The 25850-nt window shown below is 49.0% G+C and overlaps 1 protein-coding gene across 6 annotated transcripts in view; it reads right to left on the bottom strand.

The window, feature by feature from the left end:
* The window catches only part of SIL1 (SIL1 nucleotide exchange factor), a 100478-nt gene that overhangs the window by 32420 nt on the left and 42208 nt on the right, over nt 1-25850 (bottom strand). For 5 of the 6 annotated variants that reach the window (XM_075442161.1, XM_075442163.1, XM_075442164.1 and 2 more), the window contains 4 exons: nt 12917-13037; nt 11573-11669; nt 8442-8633; nt 3549-3670 (listed from right to left, as the gene is read on the bottom strand). In XM_075442161.1, coding sequence (XP_075298276.1) covers nt 3549-3670; nt 8442-8633; nt 11573-11669; nt 12917-13037 — 532 coding nt within the window. Of the gene's footprint in view, nt 1-3548; nt 3671-8441; nt 8634-11572; nt 11670-12916; nt 13038-24561; nt 24666-25850 lie in introns of those variants that run through there. The other variant, XM_075442166.1, reaches the window with a different exon arrangement.

The raw sequence follows: 25850 nt of genomic DNA, 5'->3' as shown, positions 1-25850 counted from the left end.
GGTAAAGTTTTTAAAAATTAAGGTTTTAATCACAAGCATAATCCTTTCTGGCTAACATTTCCAGTCTTGTGAAACATCTAGATACAAATTGTGCAGAGGCCCGGCTGCGCTACGAACAAAGGAAGATGCTGCTGTAAATAGCTTAGAGGACATCAGAAGACACTTCTCTCATCAGCAATCTTTTTTAGCCTAATATAGCTCCTCTTTGCATAAAACATTGACATTTTTGCAATGTTTGGACCCAATGGTGCGAATGTTGATTGTCATATGAAGATTACTAGAGTGTACCTTCAAAAATATGCAAGAACATTTTACAGACAGTAGTTTTACTTGCCTCCAAAATGCTGTATCTTAATATTTCATACTTATATATATTTAAATGTTAGTACCACCGGATAAATGCTAACATGCTTTTATGCTAATGCAATCACTGAAAATCCAGATAATGTTGTGTATTGGCATATACTGTTAGTGAATTATGGATACCTAAATGTACAATCCCACATGCCTAGCAATTATTTTTGTTAGTACATTTAACTTTTATTTGCAATCAGAGCACTTGGGGATTGTTCAAATGAAGTTTACTTTTGCAAACTGCTGAATGGAAAACATTTTGTTAAAGGTTTAAAAACACTAAGACTGTGATGAGGTTGCAGAGTTGCAATAAGGGCACCGCTCAGAAAACTCTACCAGATGGAACGATGCTTGATTTGGTCACAGACTCGGCGATTAAAGCCCGAATGCCTAAAATGAAGGACATATAAGAGAAACAAGAGATGAAATCTTGATTTCCTCCTTACCAGATCTTGACTTCCTCCTCATTCTGCCTCTCCCATGGCAGAGGCTCACAGACAGCGGTAAATGGATGCTGGGAGGACAAGTGTCCATGCAGGCAGCACCCTGGCAGCTAGACCCTGTGACCCTTTGCCTTGAGGACCAAACTCTGCTGTGCTAAGGATGCTTTTCAAGTCCAGTTTAAGCCAAATAAATAGGAACAATATCAGAAGGGAGAAATCCTGAGCTGCCCCTGCTGTGCCTTCGCTGATGCAAGGTCTTGGCCAGCCACTGGCCCCTTGCCTCAAGACGCTGAGCCACTTGAAAACCCTTTTATCCCAAATCGGTTTTCAGCACAGCCAGACCTCTGAGCCAGGTCCCAGCTGGACTTCGTGCAGGCAAGACCTGGGTGATGCAGCTGGTTGTTCTGTCCCTTACCTGCTTCACTACCTGATCAGAGTTAAGGACAACACAAATCTGCAGAAGACGTAGGTATTTTTAAGAGCTGGAAATTTCCGGATGTGACCCAAGCATGTCTGAGACTGCTTAGTGTCCAGTGGTTTTCTCCTGCGTAAAAAAACTTGCCTTACAGACAATGCCAAACTCCCTTTTCCAGCTTCAGCTACGCCAGGAGTTAATGACCTCCAGGGCTGGGCTGAGGAGCTGCTACGGTCATGCCCCGATTCTCCTCCGGGAAGGTCTGCTTGGCTTGAAACTGCTGGCTGGATTCAACCTGGCTGAAGAGACCTGGGAGGTGGCCACAGACCCATTTGGTGAGCAGCAGACCATTGCTTCTCGCCCAGGCACGACTCAGCATCCAACACAGGATCCAATACCAGCCCCAGGCACACAAGCGTGGATCAAACCATGCCCCTGCAGCCCAGTGAGCTGGGGCACCTCTGGGCATTTACTGGAAAGTCCCCCACCTAACTGAGGCCCCTATGAACAACGACGAGTGAAGGAAATAAACAACAAACCCCTAGAAAAACACAAGACATAAGAAAGTCCTTAGCGTGAAGTACTCAAAATGCCCCCGGCAGTTTAAACGGAGCACAGAGTAAGCTGGGAAAATGTATGAACAAACAAATTAAGCAGATAGCACAAAGCAGATGAGTTGGCATGTAGGTGTCTATTGAGAAAGCTTAAGCACAGCAAGGGGAAAAAAGCAAACCCAAAAACTAGGCATAATGTTCCTCACAATTTGGAACTGAGCTCCCAGACAATACATCATCCAAACCATTCAAAATCACCATCTGTCAGAATGTCCTTTAAGGAAAAAAGGTCTAAAAGTTTCCAAAGCAGTATTTTTAATATTGTCATATTAGAAAAGAGATTGTTTCTGTCCAAATACAGGCATTTGCAATTAAGTGAGGGATACTACACGAAAGCATTAGTTTCAAGGCCACTGCTACACGCTCATATCAGGAGACAATGAATTTCTTGAGTCTTCATCATGTCATGTCAGCTAAATCAGGAAAGAAGCGATTTAACAGCCCCTGTCATTTTGCAAGTTACCTGTAAATGTTTCCAGAGACTCTGCATGATTTTCTCTTTATGAAACATTTACTTCTGAGTCTACACACTATTAAAGAACCTAAGAAAACAATTACAATATTGTTTCAAACACTAAGATATGCCAGAATATGAAGAGCAGGTCTGTGTTTCTGATGTGAAATACCGTATCTTACTGCGATCAGTAAGTCAAACTCTGTTTCAGACTATAAGCTGGATCCTTTCCTGGTGTAAATCTGGGTACCTGCTGCTGTCCATGAGGCCATGTTACTGCACACATGCTGAGGATCAACTGTGTCGTATACAAGATTGCAAAAGAAATGCAGATTTGTAGACTATATATTAGATTAAATGATAAATAATTTATAATGGTGGAGAAGGTGACCATATTTTTAGGCAGAGAAATACGTAGATATAACAGTCCTGACTTTCAGCCTTCACTCTGCACTTCTGATCTCGAAATTTGGGTCTATCCAATGCATTTCTAAAGCCTCTGCGGCTGTGAATGCGCAACACACACCCAGCGAAGCTTCAAAACCCATAAACCAAAAAGGGCACCAATAAAATCCATCGAGCCCACACGGTACCACCTGCAGCACCACACGCTACGTCCTAGCACAAGGCCGACTGGGCTCCTTCGGGCAACAGCGACTTTCCAATGAGCACAAACACCCTTCAGGCCAGTCTCGTCTCAATTCAGCCTGCTGACCCCGTTCCTAATCCCATGTCTAATCGACACCCCTTTGGTGTCAGTGGCACGTGTCCATGGGGCTAAAACCCCGCCTCCAAAGACCACGGGAGTTGCTACATTTCTGAAATCAGCAGCTCTCCATCCTGAAGCAGCCTAGGAGAAAGGAATAGGAGGGAGAAAAGAGCTCCCTGGGGTGCTCGTAACTGCACCATCTTCCAGATCTTCCCCCAGAGGGGGCTGCCAAGGGCAGAGGAGGGGAGGCAGAATTATTCCCCTCGAACTTTGTGAAAACAAGGAGCCAGGGAAATCAAGAAACAATCATAACTTCCACACCAAATTACTTCTGGCTAAGTCTAATGAGCAGGATGAGGACACACTGACAAGACGACCAGGGTAAGTGATGCTGAAAGGAAAGGGCTACGCAGAGGAGAAGACAATTTGGTGCATGGCAGGATGAGAGCACCTTTCAGCTCCTGCTATTAGAAATAAATCAAGCGAGATGAAGAGAAGCACAGAGCCCATGTGGTCCCCGAGGTTTTCACCCTCCCAGGCTGGGTGGGAGGGAGCTCACCTGGAGAGCGCGGCTCCCAGGACGAAGGCAGCATGCTCCTTCAGCGCGGCCTCGGTGCTGTTCAGCCCGTCGATCACCAGCTGGAGTCCACCCATGGAGAGGAAGTCCTTAGCGTTGTCCACCTGGGAGAGAGCAGGTCCCCGTCAGTACGAAAACCCCAGCCAGACTCCACTCATGCCTTGCTTCAGAAAGCACAGCATCTCTTCCCTCCCAGTCTAACCAGCGCTGAGCTTTAAAAGCAACTGAAAATTAAGAGGGAACGACTGAGGCTCGAATTTCGCACAACGCTGCCTGCGAGCAGCAGATATCAAGGTTGCAAAAGCACAGTGTACTGACAGGTGGCTATTATCACACGCTAAGGCATGGCTGAAAATTCAAACGCATTGATTAGCTATCAAAACTATTCTTGACGTGTTTCAGCAATTCAGGTGATGTCAACAATTCAGTAAATTTGATGATGTCAAAAAAAACCCCAGTTCTTTGCCCTCTCACCTGCACAGGCCTTTACTGGGAACCCAGGGAATTGTACATTTTGCAAATGCAATTAAACAATCGATGCTCTAACTGTAGCACCAGGAGTTAGGGATGTTTAAGAGCCTGTCAGCAGCCACGGTACCCTGGCAGCATCACCTCTGCTCACAGTGAGGAGCATGGGTGGTTCTGGGCGTTTTCCACGAGTACCGCCAGCAACTTCACGCAGACGTGAAAAGAAAAAGCCAGCCCCTGCCTGGAAGGGTCAGCCAGGAGCTTCCCCTCGGGGCAGCCCAAGCACTGATTTTTCTAAAGCAGACAGTATTGGACTAACTGCGAGTAGGGAAAGTTTAAACATCAGCGGGGATTCAGCCAACTCTGACTTTAACCAGACTTGGGGCTGACCAGGCACAAATCACAGTGGGCATCGGTTCGTGGAGAGATTAGAAAAGGGCTCCAAGTGGCTCACAAACAAAATTTAGAGAAACAGTGCACAGTGCTTCAAGCACAAAATTCGGTCCAAAGCCAAATGCATGCGTTTTGATTTTGGTTTTCAATGATTTTTTTTTTTGGTTTTAGTTTAAAAGGGAATCTCATGAACGCTCAGAATTGCATGTGCAGAAAACTAGGTTTAGAATTTCAACATTTCTCCTCCCTGAAAGACAGGCAGACAACAGCATACGTTGGCGGATGGAAACAGAGCATAAAAAGGAGCGATCAGGTGGGCAAACCGACCTCCGCAGCTTCAGCGAGGACCAACACAGTGGGACAGGACAAACACCGCAAGGCGTGCAGGGTATGTCGGGCTCAGGCACCACGCTCCAGCTTGAACGCTCCTTTAGTCGACAGTGACGTCATGCTTAGCGTTATATTTATCTCAACTGTCTACCTTCACCAAAATTGGCCATAAATTAAGATATTTTAGGTACCCAAGAGAATGAAGAAGCTACTTAGGCTTTATGTCCTATGGGTATGTCCTTACCAAAGCAGGACCTGGGGAGCTACAGCTCGTCTCTTCTCCCCAACAGGACAATACCCACCACTTGCTGTCCCTCTGCAAAGCCGGTGACAGAAAGCCGATCTCCGCAGGTCTGCTGGGGCTGATTCAGGATTTGCAGCAGCTTTTGTATCCGTTCAGATCCTGTTCTTTCAACTGTCCCTATAGACTGGACCTGCCAGACCTCTCACTTTTCTGCAGGCCCATCTTTGTCTACAAAGAAATCTATGCAGCAACCCAATTTCAGCTATCAGTGGGTCCTTTTATTGCTCAGAATCTGTAAAAACTCTGAGGCTGTTTTAACGCTGGAATTGGACGTCGACTTCTGCTCAAGAGGGAATGCACAGACAGGCAGCAGTTTGCTTCCAGTATCATTCGTGGCAAAACCAATCGTCATTGTAACCTCCGCAGCACCAGAGTCCTTCAGGCCAGCCCCAGCGTCAGCGAGACACCTCAGCCACAGAATATAAATTGTGCTGTAAAGCTTATTTTGAAGATGTATTTATCTTTTTTAACGGGAGTCTGTTGTGAGAGCTCCTTCCCTCACTCACCATTTTAAAACCAACAAAACCTCCAAACTCAACAACTTGAAGGTATTAACCTCTCTGGGGAGCGGAGGATGCTGCGAGGCAGCAGCTCATGCCTCACTTCAGTCCACTGAAATCAGCACAGAAGAAAGCCAAAGATCAAAAGAGCTCTTGAGTAAAGTACACAGGCAAGGTGGGCGAGGAGAGGGATGGGAGAAGAGCAAATATGACAGCAGCTACTCAGGAAACGGCTTTGAATCAGAGGAGAAAGAAAACGGGGAGGGAAGGCGAGAGAGAAAATGTTAGGAAACGAGAGCAAGGAAAAGCAGCACGTCAACCACAGACAACAGAGAGGAAATTAGCAGTGAGAAATGGTGTAGCATGTCAGAGGAGGGGAGAGAGAAAGATAAGAAGAGTAAATAATTGAGAGAAAGAGCCTGCAACGCATGGAAACGGGTCTTGGCTCCGCACACTGCTGTGCAAGCACCGTGAATTCTGTTTATAAATGAGTTATGCTCTGGCCTCTTCACATTTGCATTTGGTTTTTATGCATTACAGATAACCTAGCAAGCCAAACCTTCCTGCTCTTTCTCCAAGATGGGCTCCCAAACATGCCAAGTTGAATCCTGACTGATGAGAAGCAAACCAGAGCTGGCAACCAAAAGCTGAGCAAAAACAGAGCCCTTGGGCTGACTCTTCAAGAGCAGGAGAGAGCATCTCTCCCCGGCTCGGCACCAGCCACGGCTTCCCCTCCGCTCCCTCGCAGCGAGCTCGGAGGCACGTGCTGCTTCACACTCCGGGATGCTCACCACCACACCACAGAGCCGAGAGCATCCTTTGCTTGCAGACCCTGCAGGGCATGGCATTTTCCACTCAAGAGGGCATTCTGTGCCCCGGAGGCAGCAGCAGGACAGCCGGGAGCCAAACGATTACCAAAAGCCGTGGCACGTTACTGCTGAGATGGAAGCTGGGGAAGAGGGAGCAGCAGAGCCGTCACCGGTCCCATACGTGGGTGCGCACTGCCCTGGGCACCCACACCTGCAAGGATCCCCATCCTCCAGGGGCACAGCCGTGGCTTGCCGCAGAGGGCTCCTGGCAAGTTCAGCCCTTCCAGGGTTATGCAGCACAAGCGTATTTGGCTGCTGTTCAATAATTACATTAAGCCAGCGCTGTTAAAGTCAGTACCAAGCAGAGATAATGCTCTGGACGCATTCAGCTGGCTGGAAGAAGAAAGAGGAGGAAAAGCCACGCTGGCTTAGAGACAAGTCATATTTCTTATCAGCTTCCTGCCTGATGAGAAGGTGCTGCCCAGCCATCTGCCCCGACAGTGCGGGCACAGAGCAACGTTGTGATCGATGCACAAAGGAGTCCTCTGTGCTCCCCACCAGCCTCCCTGCCGTTTCCCCCTTTCTGACCCCTTTGATGCTGGATGTGGTTCCCTTTGATGCTCCAGTCCCCGCACAGGGAGCAGGGACCGCTCCCCTGCTCCCCTCGCCTTTCTGAAATCGTTTGCCCCATCCCATGCTGCAAGCAGGTGGGATTTTACGCTGGAATAGTACGGACCGTTATGCTGGAATCCAGAGCATCCCAGGGTGTTTGGGGGTTGCTTTTTAGCATGCTGGCCTGATGCTCTGGCACCCTTAACCAGACAGAATTAGCCCTGAGTATAAATATGAAGCTCTTCAGGCGCCTATTGTTCACTCTTATTCTCCGAGTCAGACAGATGCCATCAGTGAAACAAAAAGCACAGAGAACAAACAGCAAGGAAGCCTCTGCATGCGTATGACAGAAATTTAGTGTGGAAATTCAAGACAAAGAGCCCTGGAAATAACACTTCTATTAGCTGGTGCACGGACTCCCTCTCTCCGCAGCACATTCCTTCAGGTACCTTCCCCCAGAACACCACGTTTGGTTTTAAGAAGTGCCATTGCAGTGAAAGGTCCTGCACTGGCATCTCCCAAGCGTTGTCCCATTCCCTCTCTGAAATGATGAAGTCACTAAGAGTGACACCGGAAAGTCTCCCAGTCCGCTCCAGACTCTCTCCATCTCCGGGGAGGAAGAAGCCCCGTCCTTTCCCACGAGGCAGCACAGAGCCTCGGTGCCCGACACCCACCCAAGCTGCTGCAGCGTGGGAAGGCACCAAGCACAAAGGAGGGGAGCAACGTGCCCGGAGCACACAGCCAGCAGGAGGTAAAAATGCGAGAGCTGAAAGCAGAGCAAGAGAGATCAGAGGAAGGGGAAAAGTGTGAGCAAAAACCTGAGGAAGCCAGATTTCAGGAAATAGATTCAATCCCAAACAGAGCTGATGAGCAGGGCTCAGCTGATGCCCAGCAACTTGCCATTCGCCTGAGCCTCTCCAGTCATTTCTGCCACTGGCCCAGCTGTGAGAGAGGCTTTACATGCTGTTTCTTACTCACACCGAGACAAAATATTAGTTTTGGGGTGGCTGTTGTCTTGCCTGGTACGCAGACATTCTCTGTGAACTGGTGTAAGGGGACCTACCTGCAACCACAGACGCTTTCCACAGAAGCAGCGAGAAAATCATTATTTTTTTAGCAGCCATCACTATACTTCACCAGAAATGGCAGATAAAACCCCATTTTGTAACATTTAGCATAGAAAAGAAGAAATAGAAAGGGCAAGAAAAAAAGCCAGAGAATAGACAACAAATCAGGCAACACTAACCCCAGGAAACCGCTCGCTACTGGTACACGCGGTGATTTATTCAAACTTGGATATAAAATAAGCCTGCAGTAGTCCTCCACTGTCTGTTATTGTGCCAGGATTATGATAATTAAGCAATTTGTATTACCTGATACCGATAAGAAAAATAAACCCACATTTATGACACTGTATCCCCTGGATTTTACATGGTAGTTACTAATGCATTTTTGTTACCTGGTGAACATAATATTCAAGATCATAAAGCGCCGCTACTTTTTCATCCAGCGTGGAGGCAGAGCTGTTGAATTTGCTGATTAATTTAACCATAATTTCATAATCTGTTTCCATCTTCATGTTCAGCTTTTCAAACTCCTCCTTCAGCTGCTCTATGGGCCGGAACTTCTTCCTCACCCCTTCTTCGTGGGCCTTGAAAGCACAAGGAGGAAACCAGGTATGAAGGCAGGCGATAAAGAGAGACAAGAAGGACGTAAAATGAAACCCCAGCCTCAAATTTACAAAGGGAACCTGGCTGTCTGTGCGAACGGATTTACTGCTGTGCATCAGAGATTCAGGGCAGCACTGGAGGGTCCTTCAGAGAAGCCCAGGAACCCAGTTATCTGTAAGACACCAGCCTTGCGTAGCAGCACCCCACACCTGTACCCAGGGCTTGGTGCACCATTTCTGTGTCCTCCATGCCTTTCCAAGCAACGCCAAGCCCAGAGGCAGGCAGCACTGCTGGTCTCCGTTTGCCTGCAAGTGGACGTTCTCAAGATCCAACTGCAGAAAGCGCTAAGCAACCTCCCTGATCTCACTGCTGACCCTGCTTGGAGCTGGAGATGTGGCTGGAGACATCCAGAGGTCCTGTCCAGCCTGAACTGCCCAGTGACTCCATGCCAGTGACATCAAGGAGGTCTCCTCAGATGCATACGGAGACATTTTCATCATCCCAATCACTTCTCATGTTTCATGATGGTTTTGTCAGGGAAATGTATGCACTCACTGTCGGGGACAGAAGCTGTCAGAAAGCAAAGCAGGAGGACTGGCTGCAAGATGGGGGCAGCTGGAGTGCCGTGCCATGGGGCTCAGCCAGGAGACAGCTCGCCCTGCAGCACGGCTGGCCTTCCCTGTGCAACCAGCACCCCAAGGGCTGCGGTGAACCGAGAGCTGCGGAAAGGCGTGTGGTGAGAAGGAAAAGGGTCTGCCAGAGATCCAAGGGAGCCCCAGAGCCAGCAGGGACCAATTCCCCAGCATCAGCACTGGTGACACTGGAGCAGGCGGGGACAAAGCCTGCTGCTGCAGGGGATGGAGGAAGCAGAGAGGCCAGACTGAAGACAGGCTGCCCCAGGAGCAGGAGAAAGCAAGAAAGCCCCTTTGGAATAGGATTCTGCCACAAACAAAAATACCAAAACATGTTTTTATACGGGAGTGACCCTCACCCAGAGGGTTTGCCCATGCAGTGCTCCCTGACGTGTGAACAGAAGCCGAGGGCTCGAGCCATTGGAGAAAAAAAAAACAACTGATGGAAGTAAAGAACTGTCAAGCTAATGGCAGCTGTACAATCAGCACTAATAATGACTACCAGCCTAATTACTGTAGGTACCACACAGCAACACAGAACGCCATCCCCACACCAACTGCACAGAATTGCTTTTGCAAGAGCATACATGGGAACATGCTTGGTGTAACTCAATTTACTCTGACACAGTTACTTCAAGGATGAATTTGCTCCCTGCAGGAGTGATTTTAAATGGAGTACTTTATGTCCATTAGATGTAGCTGATTTTAGCCTGGTTGCTGGGACAATAGCTATTCTACCAGGGTTTTTTAAAACATGGCTTATTTTCATATAATAGAGTATCACTAATTTTTGCATTTAAACGACACTCATTTCAAGAAGTCCTGCTATCAGTAATGCTGGCTGCTACACGAATAATCTCACAGAAAATGAAATAATGCCCTGGTGCCAGACAGAGGAAAAACAGGAAAAACAGACTTTCTGCGACTCCAAGACTTTAGAGCCTTGACTCCTACCTCAGTTTTCTTCGAACTGAGACAACGTCAAGGCAGCAGGAGGAGCTAGGGCCAAAGGAAATACTGCTGAGTGGAAGAGGGGAAGAAGGCTGTGATCCACCTTATGAGACGCCTTTTATCCCACCAGAGTCATGTCCGTGGCTGGGGACCAGCTCCAAGCCTGGAGAGGGCTGACAGCAGCACTAGCACTCTATTTTACTTTGGATTGTGGACTATTTGTAACTAAATGGGAAACTTAGAGCTTATATGAGGAAACTTCAGCCTCTGCTTCACCACAGTCACTTCTTTTTTACTATCCAAGGCACGTGGTTTAAGTTTCTAATCTCGAGATTGCTTCTGGATCCAGCTGTGCCAGTGGCAGAGGATGTTATGTCCATTGGCTTGGCACCATCACTGAGTCCAGAACAGAAGCACCTCAGCTGCACAACACTTTTTGTACTTCCTCACACTCAGGAAGATAGTGAACAGCAAAGTAACTTCTTTTACAAATACTGTCACACTGCAATCCATTCCACTGTGGGGGTCTGCAGACATTTTTGTGAACCAAGCGGCAGCTGAACAAATAAATCAAAACAATGGATAAAAATACCATCCAAACAAGGGAAAGGAAGTCAGCCTTTGGGTTCATGCAAGTGTTTTCAAGTAACTTTTCTGCATTATTAATTCAGGTCTAATCACATGGGTATCAGAAAAATTAAGGGAGCAGCATCACACCGGAGAGCTTACTGACCACACCTGCTTTGGGTTCAGGAAGGGTCCCATCGCTTCACTCCAGCTTTGGTACACCAAGAACGGCAGCAAGAACTTCGGTGTCTGGCTGGCTCACGAGGACAGCTATGTGGACACCGCGCACCTGGTATGCTAGCTGAGATCCCATTCACTTGAGCAAAGAGCAGAAAGCAGCAGAGCCTGATGGCTGGTCTATTGCTAAACTCCTGATCCAGGCCACTCCATCACCGCAGGCCCTCTCCCCAGACAGCCCACGGGACAATTACTGCCAAGAAATACCCTGAATTGTGAGAATATACTTAAGTACTTATAAGCAGCTTGCAACGCGAGGCCCTTAAGTTTGAAATGAACTAAATGGACCTGAACAAAAGTTTTCCATTTTCACAGAAAACCCAGGATTAGTATAAAAAGCAGTGAGAGTTTCCCAGGGAACTATATCACTAACTGGCTAGCAAAGGTATTTTAGGTCCATATTCTCCAGAAGATTAGCCTGCACAGTATTTTCCCAAGCAATTACTTTAACAATCATATTTCTGAGACACGTAACTTCGGGTGCTCGCATCCGCGTACCGTGCATCACTTTAGAAACAGGGAATGCTCCTTACCTTTCTTTCTGCCTTCTCGCTTTCCTTCATTTTAGCCAACGCCTTTTTGAGCTCCTGGGATGTGAAGGAATTTGCGTCAACATCCACCTTGCCCAGCCTTGCAGAGGAAACAAAACATGTTTGGAGTGAACAATTGCATCTGTAATGCTTTCATGGTGACATACTAGCAATAGATAACGTCAGGAGGAAAGGAACTAACAGTGCTAGATTTCCATGCATCTCACTTAAAACACACAAAAAACCTCCACACGCAAGAAAAGATCAGTCCTAGTGCTGTATTTTGTGTGGCTTGCAGACACCTCACACCCTCACAGTCAAAAAAGGCTCCTTAATATGCACGCCAACCCAAAATCTCAAGTCCTAGCACAATACAAATAGCTGATTAATATACGCCTCTGAATTTCCTGTTGCTGTACAGAAGAGCAGGAAATGTTTCAGAAGAAAAACAAAAAAGCACCGCTGTGCCACTAAATCACTGCTAAGGACTTGCAAGCTTGAACACAGAGATTTACAGCTGAAGTTCTGATGACTGTGACAAATCAAGTTAGGGCAAGGGTAAATCCAAGCAGAAACTACAGAGAAATGCTAAAACACACATTGTGTTGCTCTTTACGCCTATCTCCTCGGTTCAGAGAGTGTTTATCTGGGCCACAAACACTTGCACAGGAAAAAGGAAAGCCAGCTGTTGAGGGATCAAGAAGCTAAAGAGACTCTCCATGCTCTGAACAGGAGTGACGGGGGGAGCAAGGGAAGCAGCGGTAAATCCCACGCGCTTTAGGAAGGAAAGTGCCCCACAGCAACTGTCTTTGTTAGGAGGGTGCCAAGGGGAACATCAGCACCTGTGAAACTTTTAAAACACATTTAAAAACATGGCTACAGGGAAAGCTATGTGATCTAAGGAGAACTTTGGCAATACCTGATGTGTAAATGAATGCTGCAAGCCTGCTGACTGTACAGAGTTAGAAACAGGTACCTGGCTCAGGTCAACACAAACACAGTCCCTCACAGCTGCTCCGATGGTTTAAGCTCTGAAAGTTTCATACCGATTGCTGCAGATGTTTCCAAGGACTGAACATCATTCAGCCACACTGCAAATTTAGTTTCGATGTCGTGGCATGAGAAGCCACAAAGGTGTCTGTGCAGACACACTCAGGGCACTTCCACCGCCATCCCGAAGGGATCGCAAAGGACGGGGCTCCATTTTCACCGCTGAGCCCTTACACCAGCAATTCAGTCTCCAGAAGAGACTTACTGAGAGTAACTGAGTGCACCAGGGAACCTGGCCTCTAGTGAAAGACACGAATCCTGCTGCCCACCCACCCCTGATGCTTTGCATCACTCTACCTTTTTCTTCTTCTCTCTTCTCTTGCAGCACTTTCTCCACTTTCGCTGTCTGGGAGCTTGGCTTCTCGGTGTCCCGTCTGCAGATTTAATCGTACGTGTGACCCTGCAGGAACGGCTTGACCTACAAACAAAGGCCGGGCTGTTTTAGGGCACGTGCATTATTTCAGCTTTGCGCAGGAAGGGCGAGCTGAAGGTGCACACTCCTGCCCGAGACAAGCCTCATCCCGCAGGGTGGACAGGAGCAGGCTACCCGCCGCTGCCCACCCTCCCCTCCATCAACACCCCTCAGACACAAGCGCTGTTCTAACCTCGCAGAAATGCCACCCTGACCCACCCAACGCGTCCCCGTGCAGCCACGCTGGCTCCACGCGCAGGGGAGGAGGGACCCTGAGCAGAGCAGAGCACCGGCTCCCTCCTCCCTCCCGGGCCAATTCCTAAGAGACCACTAAAACTCCGCATCAGGAGCAGATTTGGAGACTATTTGGAGAAAGGGGGATTGGTTGCTGATTGGGGTAGGCAGCATAAAATACAGCTGCCAAAGTGGAATCAAAGCATACCGCCGAGTACAGCCAGGTACGCTGAATATCAAGTGCACAGAGGCGAGGCTGCGTTGGTTTGGAAATATTCTATTAAAAGGAATATATGATCACTACTATCTGCCAAAAAAAAACTACACAGAATGCATTAAGCTCTGGTTTTAAATGCAGAAAAGATGGGACATTCAGAGTGTTTTTTCTCGGTCACAGTTCACCACAAACGTGTGGCGATGGCCAGCCGCTGCACTGGGATGGAGAGGTGGCAATATTTGGTTACTTCTTCCTGATGTCGCTTCCTCTTCTTTTAATGCTAGAGATCTGCCTGCTTAGGAGAGCGAGGTTGCACCTGAACGAACAGATGGACAGACAGACAGACAGCTGCCCGTGCTCCTCTCTCTCAATGAGGTTTCCCTGTTCAGCCTTTCCTTTACCCGTTTCCTTTCACCTAAAAAGATGCCTAGAATAAAATACCACAGCACGTAGGAGACAGGCAGCATCTCCTACCAAACGGAAACCAAGACAAGGATAATTATTTTGTACAATAAATATATGTTCTCAAAGACAAAATCCTCTAGTCTAGGGAACGACTGGATTGATCCCTCCGTCTTCAGGACCAAAGAGACATTTCACTGATCAAAGGAACCTGGTGCTTCCTACAAAGACTGGGATGTTTGTCACAGTTCTGACAAAAACATTTAAAAGTCTAAAGCCATCCAGCAGGTATAAATGCATTTAGAAAATCCATGAAAATGGATTTGGAGGATTTCCTATTAAAACAGGGTGCGTTTCCATTAGCTCCTCTTTCTCTCCACCATATCCTGTCCATCAGAAGCTGCGTGGGTCAGACATTTGAGGGGACAGACCTGATTATCTTCCCATCTTAAACTATGCAAGGACAGCCTACATCTGCCTCCTCCGCACTTGGCACACTTTCCACCGATGGACCCAGTCCTCCTCCCGCTCCTTGACTTGTAATACGCGGGAGCTTTAATCTGTATGTGTACCCAGAGGAGCACATTCCCGCTTGGAAAAGGTGAGCTTTGCAGGGATTCACTGCGATAGCTGAGCTGTCCCCCTCGCAGGCGACGCAGGCAACGCAGCCAGGACATGCCGGTTGAAAAGCAGTTTGTAGGATTTCCACGAAAAGGACAAGACCGCATCTTCTCTCCCTGTTTCAGGAGACACAGAGGCAGGGGTCTGCCAGCAAGGATAAAAAAATAAATTATAAAATGGCATGGCATGCTGAACATACAGATGCATGAGGATGCCTTCCTCCTCCACGGGCACAAACAGCACTTAGGGGAGAGATCGTGGGGCGAGCTGGCTCCTTCCACTCCCAAAGCTTGCAGCTTTCCACTCCGGGTCAGAAACACTGGGACAGCCCAGGCCACAACCACAGCACTCGCTGAAGCAACTCCCGAATTGTCAGATGCAGCCAGCAATAAATGTCGCCATCAGAAGAGTACAGTCTCTTGTGGCTGTCGTGCTCCCGGTGCATCTGGCCACATTAGTTCACTTGGTTGCCAGGGGAGAGGAATGATGCTGATGGGCTTTGCCCAAAAGAAACGTCAAGAGGGCAGGCAAAGCAGCAGCCTCCAGAAGGGCTGAGCGACTGCCGTGCGACCGGTCCTCCCAGCTTCTACTTCCAGTGAGCAGTAAATAAAAGAAAACATGAACCCCCGCGCACACGAGCTCACAAACCCAGCGCAACCAAATTGAGGAGGCTGCCATCATAGAAGACACAACCTTTCATGCTTCTGATTCTTCGCACTTTCCTAAATGAGATTTGACCAAGACCATCTGAACCCCCAGAGCAGAAATCTCAGCCCTGATGTATTTAAGCGGCTTTCATTGCTACAGGGATTTCTTCTCGCCACTGTGCACAGCAGTACAGGTTCATGCCACAGCAGGACAAACGTGCTCCTTTATTAAATAAAGCAAGAAAGACATCGCTGTTTTCAGCAAAAAGATTGGCATAGTCACCTAAAAAATTCCAGATGTTTGAGACAGGATGAGGTCTTCGGTCTTGTTTAGTTTGGGGTATTTTGAAGTATTATTCATAAATTGTGTTTGAGGGTGGATTGACTTGAATAATGTGATTAAAATTGCTGATTTAAACAAGCAAGCTAGAAATCCTGAATTTTAATCGTGTTTCAATACGTAGCTTCTAGACATTTCCCTTAAAAATAGTTGCTTCTCTTTGAATCCTATAATTTGATACTATTCAACACCTGGGAGCACGCTCTGGAGCGATACATATGTAAGCAATTACACAGCTTCACACGCTGTTGATACAGAATCACACTCGTGATAGCTTTTTGTCCTAGAGGAATTTGGTTTTTACTTATTGTTTGTATTAAGTTGCATTCGGGAAATGAAACTCAATTAAAAAATATAAAACCAAGTTCATATTTAAGCAATTTTCTGACCTTTTTTCTCCTTGACAGTTTAGAAAAATAAAAGATGTCGATGCAAACAGGTATGCATTGCATATCTGAGTTACTGAACGAAGCTGAACGGTCTCACTTCCCAGAGATCTCCAAATCCTACAGCTGCTAGATCTCATCCTGTCCTACTCCCTCGCTCCTTGCAAAGGGAAAGAAGAGTTTCCATTCTAATTAATTTCCCAACTCCAAATCATCTACCCAGTGAGTAGAAATCGCTGCGAAAACCCCTCTGTGTCTGCAGAAAAGGTTATAGCTGTCGGAGGAGAAAGCTGGCAAACTCCTTCCCCCACAACCGCTTTGGATTCTTTACCACTTAAAAAATATCTCGTATTCGGAATTTTTTAAACCAAAATTGAAATTCTTTGAACACACACTACTGCATGAACTTGGGTTGATGGATCTAGGAGAAGGCCACGGGGTTTAAGCAGACCACCCAGTGTCTGGTGGGGACAGACCAGTGTCTGGTCTGGGGATGGTCCCCGATGGGGACGCGCTGCCCGCCTGCCCCTCAATCACTCAGCCCTTTGCCTCGCAGCCAGAGAGATAGCATCCAAGAGGTAAAATACTTCAAGAGGATAACAAACCCTTGCCACTGCACGAATGACAAGGTATTCATCGGGAATAAACGTCACAGCAAAGCGACAGCGTTTATTTTCCAAGCTGATCCTATGGCAATGCACTACTATGACGATGTTATTCCTGTTCTTGACTTAATCCCTTTATCTACTGGCCCCCACTGCGGCTGCAGAAGCATCGGGACAGGCTTTGCTCTCCTGTACGAGCTGCAGCATGACCACTTTCTGACTTGGATGCTCCCCAGACCAGCCGTCGCCGCGCCTGGCTGCTGCCACGCGCCCAGGCATCCGCAGCCTGAAAACACGTGCTCTGCCGGAGGCCTTCCCGGCGCATTAGCACTCGTCTTACTTGGATGTGTTCAGTCTGTCCCGAAAGTTGCTTAAAGTGACACCGAGGAAGAAGTTAATTTATAGCCCTATTCTTTTAATCTTGGTCAGCCAGAATTTTGCAGACATCCGTTTATTCCTTGTTATAATATATTAGATGGAGTAACAGCACCGGAGCCGGCTTCAAGGCAGCAACTCACTCACAGGGGTTCCGCTGACATTTATAAACTGATCCTATTTCTCTCTTGTGTTTTATGTTATCAGCTAAACCTGTCGACTTAAATTATTGCCTTGTAACCAAATCACAGTTATCTGTTATGCGTACGTTTCTGAAGCTCTATACCTATATCAAGCTTCACAAAGGTTGAAAACAAGACGATAAATAAATAAACAAAAAGAAAACAGAACACGCTCCCACCGCGCTCACAACTAAGGCAAGAAGCAGGCACGTTATATACAGGATAACTAAAAGCAGAGGGCTGCTGTGCTGAATGTGCATCACAGTGTTACCCAAGTAACTCCACCTCTCCTTTTCTAGACCAACCAAACGAACAACTGTGTTTCCTCACTAAATGAGAAAGGTCTCATCCTGCTCAGCTCCTTCCCAGTACATTATTCCACTTGGTGCTGGCTACAAGTGGTTTTGCATCTCTGCACAGGGACACGGCTGAGCCCCAACTCACTGCACAGCAAAAGGCAGGCATTAAAAATAACTGTGGAAGTTTTACATCATACACAGACATGCAAATCTCATTCCGAGATCGTGCAGTAACTCACTGTGCCCCTGGGAGCAGCTTCCCCGTCCCCTACCCACCCCTTGGAGCCCCACCTGCTACCCATCGACCTGCCCAGCAAGAGAAGCCCAGGAGGGACCTGAGACTCGCCCCCTCCAGAAGCACTTTCTAGCACTACTTCATCCCTTACGGCAGAGAAGCGTTCCCCTGGGAAGGCTTCTGCAAGCAGAAAAAGGGGTGATTCAGCCCGCCGAGGCAGATCCCCTGGTTTCTCCCTGAGTAAGCGTCCTTGTTTGCCATTGCCCACCCCCCCCCAAAAAAAAAAAAAAAAAAAAAAAAATCTATTAACAGTGTGAACGCAAACCCCAGTTATGAGTCAGAACTGGCTCTGCAGTTCTCAGCAATCACCTTGGTATCAGCGCAAGCGTCAGATAGCATCTACCTTTCTTTCCTCTTTGTTTGGCTCAGTGCAGGGGAGTGAGGGGAAAGGCACTGTCTTTCTAATACAGGCAACAAAAGGATCCCTGAATCAATACATGAATATCCCCAGCAAAACAAACTGGCAGCGCTGCGATATTAAAAATAATAAGGCTGCACAAGACTGACAGAGCATCCGCAAAAAGTTATCTGATAGCACCATACCTACTCCTTTAATAAAATAATGATTAAAAAAACCACAAGGAGACAAATCCCAGGAAGCAGCTGCGCTCCCCTCTGCCGCACCACTGGCACCGCCGGCTCCAGGAGCCACCAGTGCCACGGGTGGGCAGACGGCAGAGGCTGGGGCATCACGCGCTGGTCTCGCACAGGGTGCCACCACTGCCCCGGCACTCGCCCAGGCTGCCGGCTCCTGCCGCGGGCTCTGCCCGCTCGAGGACGGGATTTCACAGAGCACGGTGCTCTGGCTGCACGAAGATGCCGCCCGTTCCTCACGCCGAATGCTGGGCTCAGAGCATGAAGCAGCCCCAGTCTGATGGGGCTCGGTGCGTGCTCTGACTCCGGACTCTCCGGTTAGCGCAAGGAAGCAGCAACCCCTGGCTGCTTTGCTTTTTTTATTTCTTTCTTTCTTTTCTGTAAGGGTGAGTCATACCACTCCTTGGATAGCTTGTTATTTCAAAACAGAACATTTTTACATACAAAAGGAAGGGAAGATGTGTAGAAGACGCAGGTCAAGAATAGATGGATTACTGATGGGAAGAGGAAGCCCAGAGCCTGAATCTCATTTTGCTGCTTCCTGCCCCCTTTTCACTTATCTACAGCCTTCTGTATTAGTTCGCTTTCTGGCACTCGCAGCTCCTCCCAGTTAAGTGCCACTGGAAAAGGTCATTAATATGCTATATAGCACCTCTTCCAGAGAGCTGGCGGAGAAGTTTAACAGCATCAGGCCTGGAAGCTTCCCTCAGAAGCTGCCCCAGCATCCCCCGGCATTTCCCACCGTACCTCGCCCACAGCGCAGACACCTGCGTACTCCTACGATGCTGGACAAAATGCTTTGCAAAGCCACTTCACGTGCATCTCTTGTTTCCAGTAGTTCTGTGCTTCTGCTGGGAAACCACGGCTGCCTGCTGAGCACAGCACATCCTTGGAGCAGCACCATCCCGGTCACTGCCCGGTGCTCTCTGGTTTCTCAGGTCCACAATGTCAGTGACAGCAGAGGCTCTAATTACCTACTCTAATTCATTATACAGAAAACTTTTATAATCACCGTGTGTTTGCTGTGCTTATGAACTGTTTCTTAAGCATGTGCTTGCAGTATCTGCAGGGGAGGGGATGCTAGATGAAGCCCTGCCGTGGCCCACCGGGGCCATTCCCTTCGTGCCACTTCTCCCAGGGGCCCAACGCAGCCACGCTGCCTCTGCCTGCAAATGAAAAGCCCTGGTGGTGTCAGGCTGGTGTTGTCACCATTGTTTTCTCTTATCATTGGACCTCAATATGGACAAAGATCCTGCTGTGCAGAGGGCCAACAAGGATAAAGAGATGCCCCTCCCCTTCCTGGGATTACGGAGGAAACCCTGAGAGAGGAGCTTTGTCCTCACAGGATGAGCAAGCAACTCAAACTGCCGTTTTCTTCTGCCTCCCAGGGCATGCATACAAACGCTGAGCAGGAAGGTCCTGATCCCCAAGCCATGGATATCGAGCTCTCAGCAGCAACTGGCACCAGTGTCTTCTAGAAAAGCCTGAATATGATGAATTGTTGAGAAACTGAATGAAGAATGAAAAAACCTCAACAAAATCAAGGATGCTTCATGTCAGACACTTCAGTTGGTCAGTTTATCTGACAAATACTTTCTATAATACTCCAAGCTATGCTAATAATATCCTGCAATTCAACTTGTCAAAATGATGATGTCTAAATACAACACCTTCTCCAACACCGATTTTGCTCCACGCTGCAGCAGAGCAGGGACAGAAGCCACCTGAAACGCTTTCAAGCTCTCCGAGGGCCAATCTCAGCTCAACACCCAGTGCTGCTGCCGGCAGCAAAGCCATCCTCAGGAAAACCCCAAAACTGCCACACTGATACATCCCAACACACAGTGTCGCCGTCTCTGCTCTTGCCAGGGGTCCTTCTGTGTCCCAAGGAAGCAGCACTGCTTTCTGCTGGACTTGAACCCTGCTTGAACAGGGAGCAGAGAAAGGGCCATTTCCATTCCAGTGGCAAGAGAGCAGTTAGGTACTGGTGCTTGCTGGGCTACTGTTGACCTCCAGCCAATGCCAGGGAGATCACTGCGTGGGCTCAGGATGCGCAGGGCTCCGCACAACCACGATTAGACAGTGCCCACAGTAAACCCTGGGAGAACTAACTTTCTTGCATCCTATGATTTTTAATGCCAACCGCTTGCTTGCTGCAATAACGACGATGTCTTTAAACACCATCCATCAGGCCTACAGCTCAAACATTTGTTTATCTGAAAAAGGGTTTTAGAGCCACTCTTTTGTCCTAGCACTGAGAGGTCTTCTCTGTAATTTGTTCCCCTTGGCAGATACAATGAAAACATTTTAAAAATGACTCCAGAATCAAATCCCTCCTTCCACGATTCAATCCGCAGCTAGCGGAGAACAAAGCGTCGCAAGGAAGGGGCTTTCCAGTAAGTAATACTTGGTTAGACACGCAAAAGCATCAGTTACATTTGGACACTCGGTTGGACAACCACTCACAACTGCCAATTTGACCCGACCCAGGGCCCTCCCACGGCACCGGTGTTTATGCTCTCTCAATTGCTCAGCAAGCACCGCAGGCCACCAGCCTGGTTATTCAAACCAGTGGTACCCCAGGAGGACCGGGCTCCGGCTCCCAATGCCTCTCGCCAAATCCACCCACCGCCCGCGCCTGGCTTCGCCGCCGGCTCCGGGAGAGCGGAAGGGGAGGGAGGAGCCGGCAAACCCGCCAGCGACAGGCGCCGGACCCTGGCTGACGCTGTGGGAGCGGGTCCGTTTCACTGACGCCCACCATCGCCGGCGACAGCAAGGTTACTGTGCACGCAGCCCAGCCTTGCGCAGGGGCACGCACCGAGCCGAGCTAGCTGCCTGCCTAAAAACTCATCAAACCTCGACCCTCTCGTGGCAAGATAAGCACCGCGGGCGAGAGCGCTGGCTGTCACGCGCAGGGCAGGGCACGTCCCGCCGGCAAGGTGTCGGCTGCCTCCCGGGACACTCGGAGATCGCAAGCAACGGGAGCGAAGGCGGGTGGCCAGCGAGGTGCCTGGGAGGAAGACTCTTCGGGAAGGAGCGACGGGAGGGCTGATGAGAGGACATATGGTGCCTCTCTGACGGCAGCCGCTGCTGCGGCACCTGTTGATGTCTCTTCTGCTGCTGCCGCCAATATAGAAAAGCTGCATATGGCAAAGAGCTCCTCGCAGCAAGCGCTTCTGCCCTTCCACCTGCCTCTTTGCAAAGGCTTCCCTCTCGCTTGCACTGCAACAGCAGAAAATACACCAGGAAGGAAGAGGAAGGGTTGCCCTTCTGTAAAATTGGCAAAAACACATGTTTTCACTTTATAAGCAAACCCTTATCTCCAGTTTTAAGCCAGTAATTTCTTAAGCGTTACTACACACCCTGAGTTACAGCATGATGCATGTGCTTAGCGATTCAATACGAAGCACTTCATTTCTTTTCTCTTCTGATGTTGGGCTCGATTCTGTGAACTGTAGCCGTTTAGAGAGTTTAATCCCACAAAGGTCTGAGCAGCAGCAGCAAAGTGGAGATCGAAGACGTCCAGCCACTCCGGTTATTTCAGCTATCAAACAGCACGCCGCGCTGCACGGACTCTGCAGTGACCTTTGTCTCACCACGCCGCCAAGTCAACATCCAACAGAAACATTATTTACAAAAGCCAGTTTTAATCCCTCTCCGGCTCACTAAGTTATTTATCCCCAAGCCTACACTCATTCATAATGTCACTGATACCTATTCAATAATTGTCATCCCACAGGTGTATTTGTTATACTAGAAAGCCCATCTGGGATGCTGAAGGCTTATCTATGTTCAGAGAAGATCAATGCAGAACATAGGCAGAGAAGGACAAGGTGGATGACCAGGAGAACTGAGAACCTGATGAAAGAAACTGAGGATGATATTTATTCTGCCGAATTTTAGGCTTCTAATACCTTTTTGAGCCAGGCACCATTGGCTCCTTTACTACGACAGAGATTATTAGCACCTACAGAACGTCATCAACCACAGCTGCCTTCAATGCCTGTCACCCTCAGAGTGCCACTTCCTTTCTCCAGTGACTGTTGAGATGGCCACCACAGATGAACGTAAGGGCAGAGAAAACCACTCCCAAAGAACCCGGTGACGTGGAGGCATGGGAAGGACACAACCGCTCTCTAGGAGGGATAATCCACCAGGACCAACATCAGTGTGAGAACCAGGAGGTCTAAGTGGCCACAGCTAATCCATGGTTGGAAATGAGGAGCTGAAGCCCAAGATTGTGCTACAGGAGGAAAAAGGGACAAAAAAGAAACCATTTTCAAGGGGAAGGCTGGGAAGCTCAAGAAAGGGTTTTCACGACCAGATCTCAGCGCTATCTGTTCCTGCCCTCAGCTTCTGTGTTTATAACTCCATCAAGGCTGAAACTGAGAAGACAAGACACATACAAAAGAGGAAAACCAGACTCCCTTCTCCCAGCTCCAGCTATCACCGGGAGCGTTCCACGACACGCTGTACGGCTGCAAGGCGCGCAGCTTACTGACTCGGATTGCATCCCTGCTAGATGCGTGTCAGCTGGCTGGCAGCACGCTTGCACACCAGCGGCCGCAGCAACAGCCCGGCTCCAACGCTGCCCCGAGCACAGAGCATCCCCCAGAGCCAAGAGAGCCCAGGGCCGCAGACGGCTGGACAACACTTCTCTGGTGCAACGCTGAAAGGTGCCCGATGCGAAGCGCCTGGCTGCGAGACTAGCAGAACGTACTGGAGAAACCCGTCTGCCAGCTATGCTGCCAAGCTAGAGTGAGAACAAATTTGAATAATAAAAGCTGGAGTAAGAAGATGCCTTGGAGAGAGCACTGGTATAGTGCTTCCCAAAGCTTCAATTTAAAGCCTCGTTTCTATAGCTAATGCAGTCGTAAGGGACATTAGCCTAATTTTTGTCAAGAGAACTTGTCAACACTGCAGTATTTAAGATAGATGCTAAGGACTTGTTTTATCTCACAGATAGATCACTAAGAAAGTAGTTGTGCCACACTCACTTCACAGGAAAATAAATTGACATTCTCCCTGGGCCTAATCAGGGGACGGATGCTGTTTTACAACACTGTGCGTGCGAGCAGCCTCGCATTTTATCAGTGCGCACACTGCAGCTGAGATCAGACCCAAATCCACCGTGGGGTTAGATACAGGAACCCAGGGGAGGTGCTTCAGATGGGCCATCACTGGAGACTGGCACCCAGGGACACAGAACCTGTCATTTCCCTTCCAGAGATATTCGGTGAAGAGCTTCTTCCCTCTGAGGGTGACGGAGCCCTGGCCCAGGCTGCCCAGGGAGGTTGTGGAGTCTCCTTCTCTGGAGATATTCCAGCCCCGCCTGGACGCAGTCCTGTGCGGCCTGCTCTGGGTGACCCTGCTTCAGCAGGGGGTTGGACTGGGTGACCCACAGAGGTCCCTTCCAACCCCTACCATGCTGTGATTCTGTGATACTGATGGTGTTTACCAGCTGAACCACAACCAGTGGACTGGGATTTCAGGGCTAAGGGAAAAAAAATGGTGGCATAACTAGAGACTTGGCTTTGCCTCCTCAGGGGTTCAAGAAGGAGGTCAAAATTGGACTTGTCCAGTCTGATTTTTAGAGATGCTCCGTGGCCAAGTCAGCAGAAAACGAAGAAAAGAGAGGCTGTACCCTGCATCTTTAGATGAAAAACATTTGCACAATCCTGCTCCCATCATACCTCGCTTTGAAGAATTAAAACTCTCCCCGGAGCCCGAGTGCGTTCATGCTGGCAAGGCTTCACGCTTCCCACGGGCCAGCCTCGGAGCTGCGTTTGCAACAAGTCCAGGGCAACAACGTTGGTGCTGTGGTCTAAAGGCTAGTCCAAGGCTCACAGCTTCCTCACTGCAAAGCTGAAAACGCCCTTTTACTTGCAGCTGTCACTCAGACGTAACAGCAGTTTAACCTTGTCCCGGCTTTGGGACAGAAATCAGCTTGCGGAGGCAGCCTGCGGGAGCGCGACCCCGGGCTGCAGACCCGAGCAGGAGGGAGGCTCTGCTCCGCTACGGGTTCTGCACTCGCAGAAGAACTAAATCATTACAACGTCCAGCAGTGTCCCTTGGGAAGGAAATCCTCTCAAAGATAAATCAATAACTCAGTGTAATTTTAGCATGCAGCCAGGAGAATTTACATTGCCAGGAAGGCTGAGAGCTCTGCCATGGAGACAGAGCCACAGCATCATCAAACGGCCCTGCAGCAGATCCCCCGCACTAGAGCTCGGGTATTTACTGCAAAGCCAGGAGCCTGGGCTCTTCAGACCCAAAACAAAGCGGCGGCAGCAGGGTTGTGGGCATGGCAAAACTCCCCTGCGACAAACCTACCTCTCCCCGGCTGCGTCCCAGCTGCCCTCCCGTGCAGTGGCGTGGCTGCTCTCCGCAGTCGTGGCAGAGCTGGCGAACGCTCCCGGATCTTCCAGGGTAAGAGGCGTGCACGAGCTCGAACGAGCACTGGAGCCCAGGCAGAGCGCTACAGCCACAGCCTTCACCCCAGCCGGGGTTACAGGGCTTCCCACAGCCAACTCACCCGCAAAATAAGGCGAGACAGTGATATGCTGCAGCACGCTGTGATTAATGAGACTGCAATTTACGTAATTATATCAATGCAAAGTACACTTGGACCAATAAGTTCAAGGAAACTAATGACACTTTACAGTGCAGTCCAACACTGAGCAGTAACTCTGGCAAAAAGAAAAAAAAAAAAAAGGACCCTAATTATTCAGTAGTTGTTCTCCTCCCAGATTCTCAGTGTCAGCTTGGAGGAGAAGGTGGCCTGAATTATATTTTCGTTCCCAGAACATCAACAGAATTGCTAACTAAGTTCCAGCAGCAAGGTCAAAGCCTGCCCGTAGTTATGCATGCCATCATCCCCTTCCTGACTGCCGGCTCCAGCGAGCCGCGGCACCGCTGGACCTGGGAAGGTCTCGGGCTGCCCGTGTCCTCTGCCAGCGTGAATAAAGCATCCGTACTCTGCTGCTCCTCCAGGGACACGGCACCAGTGCCTCTGCCATCTTTCTGCTCTGGTCCCCAGCATGGATGGATAAAATAAAACAATTAATTCCTTAGAAGCCAAAACTGGCCTCCACGAAGCGCAGCACGTTTTAAGCGTCTAGGAGTTGAACCTTACTGAAGATAAGCCTGACAAGCAAACACCCCGGTCCAGTTGGCAGAAATTTACTGTATACCCAGCCTACCTACAAACTCCATATCACTGCAACCAAAGCACTCGGCAGATGGGAGCCCGTGCTGCCAACACAGGTCATCCAACAAAGATGTCCACACCTGCCCGGAGAGCCCCGGAATGGGACTGCTCACCACCCTGCTTTACAAGAGCTTGAGGCACGTGCAAGCCCTCCTTACACAGAAAACTTCTGCTGCTGCTCTTTCTCCTCCGTGCTTTTAGGACTCGCCACGTGCACGCAGCCCTCTGCCCTCTTCATTACTCTCTCCTCCCTGGCTGCACCCACCTGGAGTAATGGATGCATTTCGGAGCGCGTGTGCTGCCCGCAGTCGTGTCACTCCTCACACCCTCCTTTGGTCCCACCAGGCTCTCAGACAGACGTGCCCGTGCTCCATCAATGCTGACATGCTCCAAGTGCCTCCATCTGCAAATC

This window comes from Opisthocomus hoazin, chromosome 23 (assembly GCF_030867145.1).
Source record: "Opisthocomus hoazin isolate bOpiHoa1 chromosome 23, bOpiHoa1.hap1, whole genome shotgun sequence".
NCBI classification, from domain to species: Eukaryota; Metazoa; Chordata; class Aves; order Opisthocomiformes; family Opisthocomidae; genus Opisthocomus; species Opisthocomus hoazin.
This window is presented reverse-complemented; position numbering and strand designations above follow the sequence as displayed.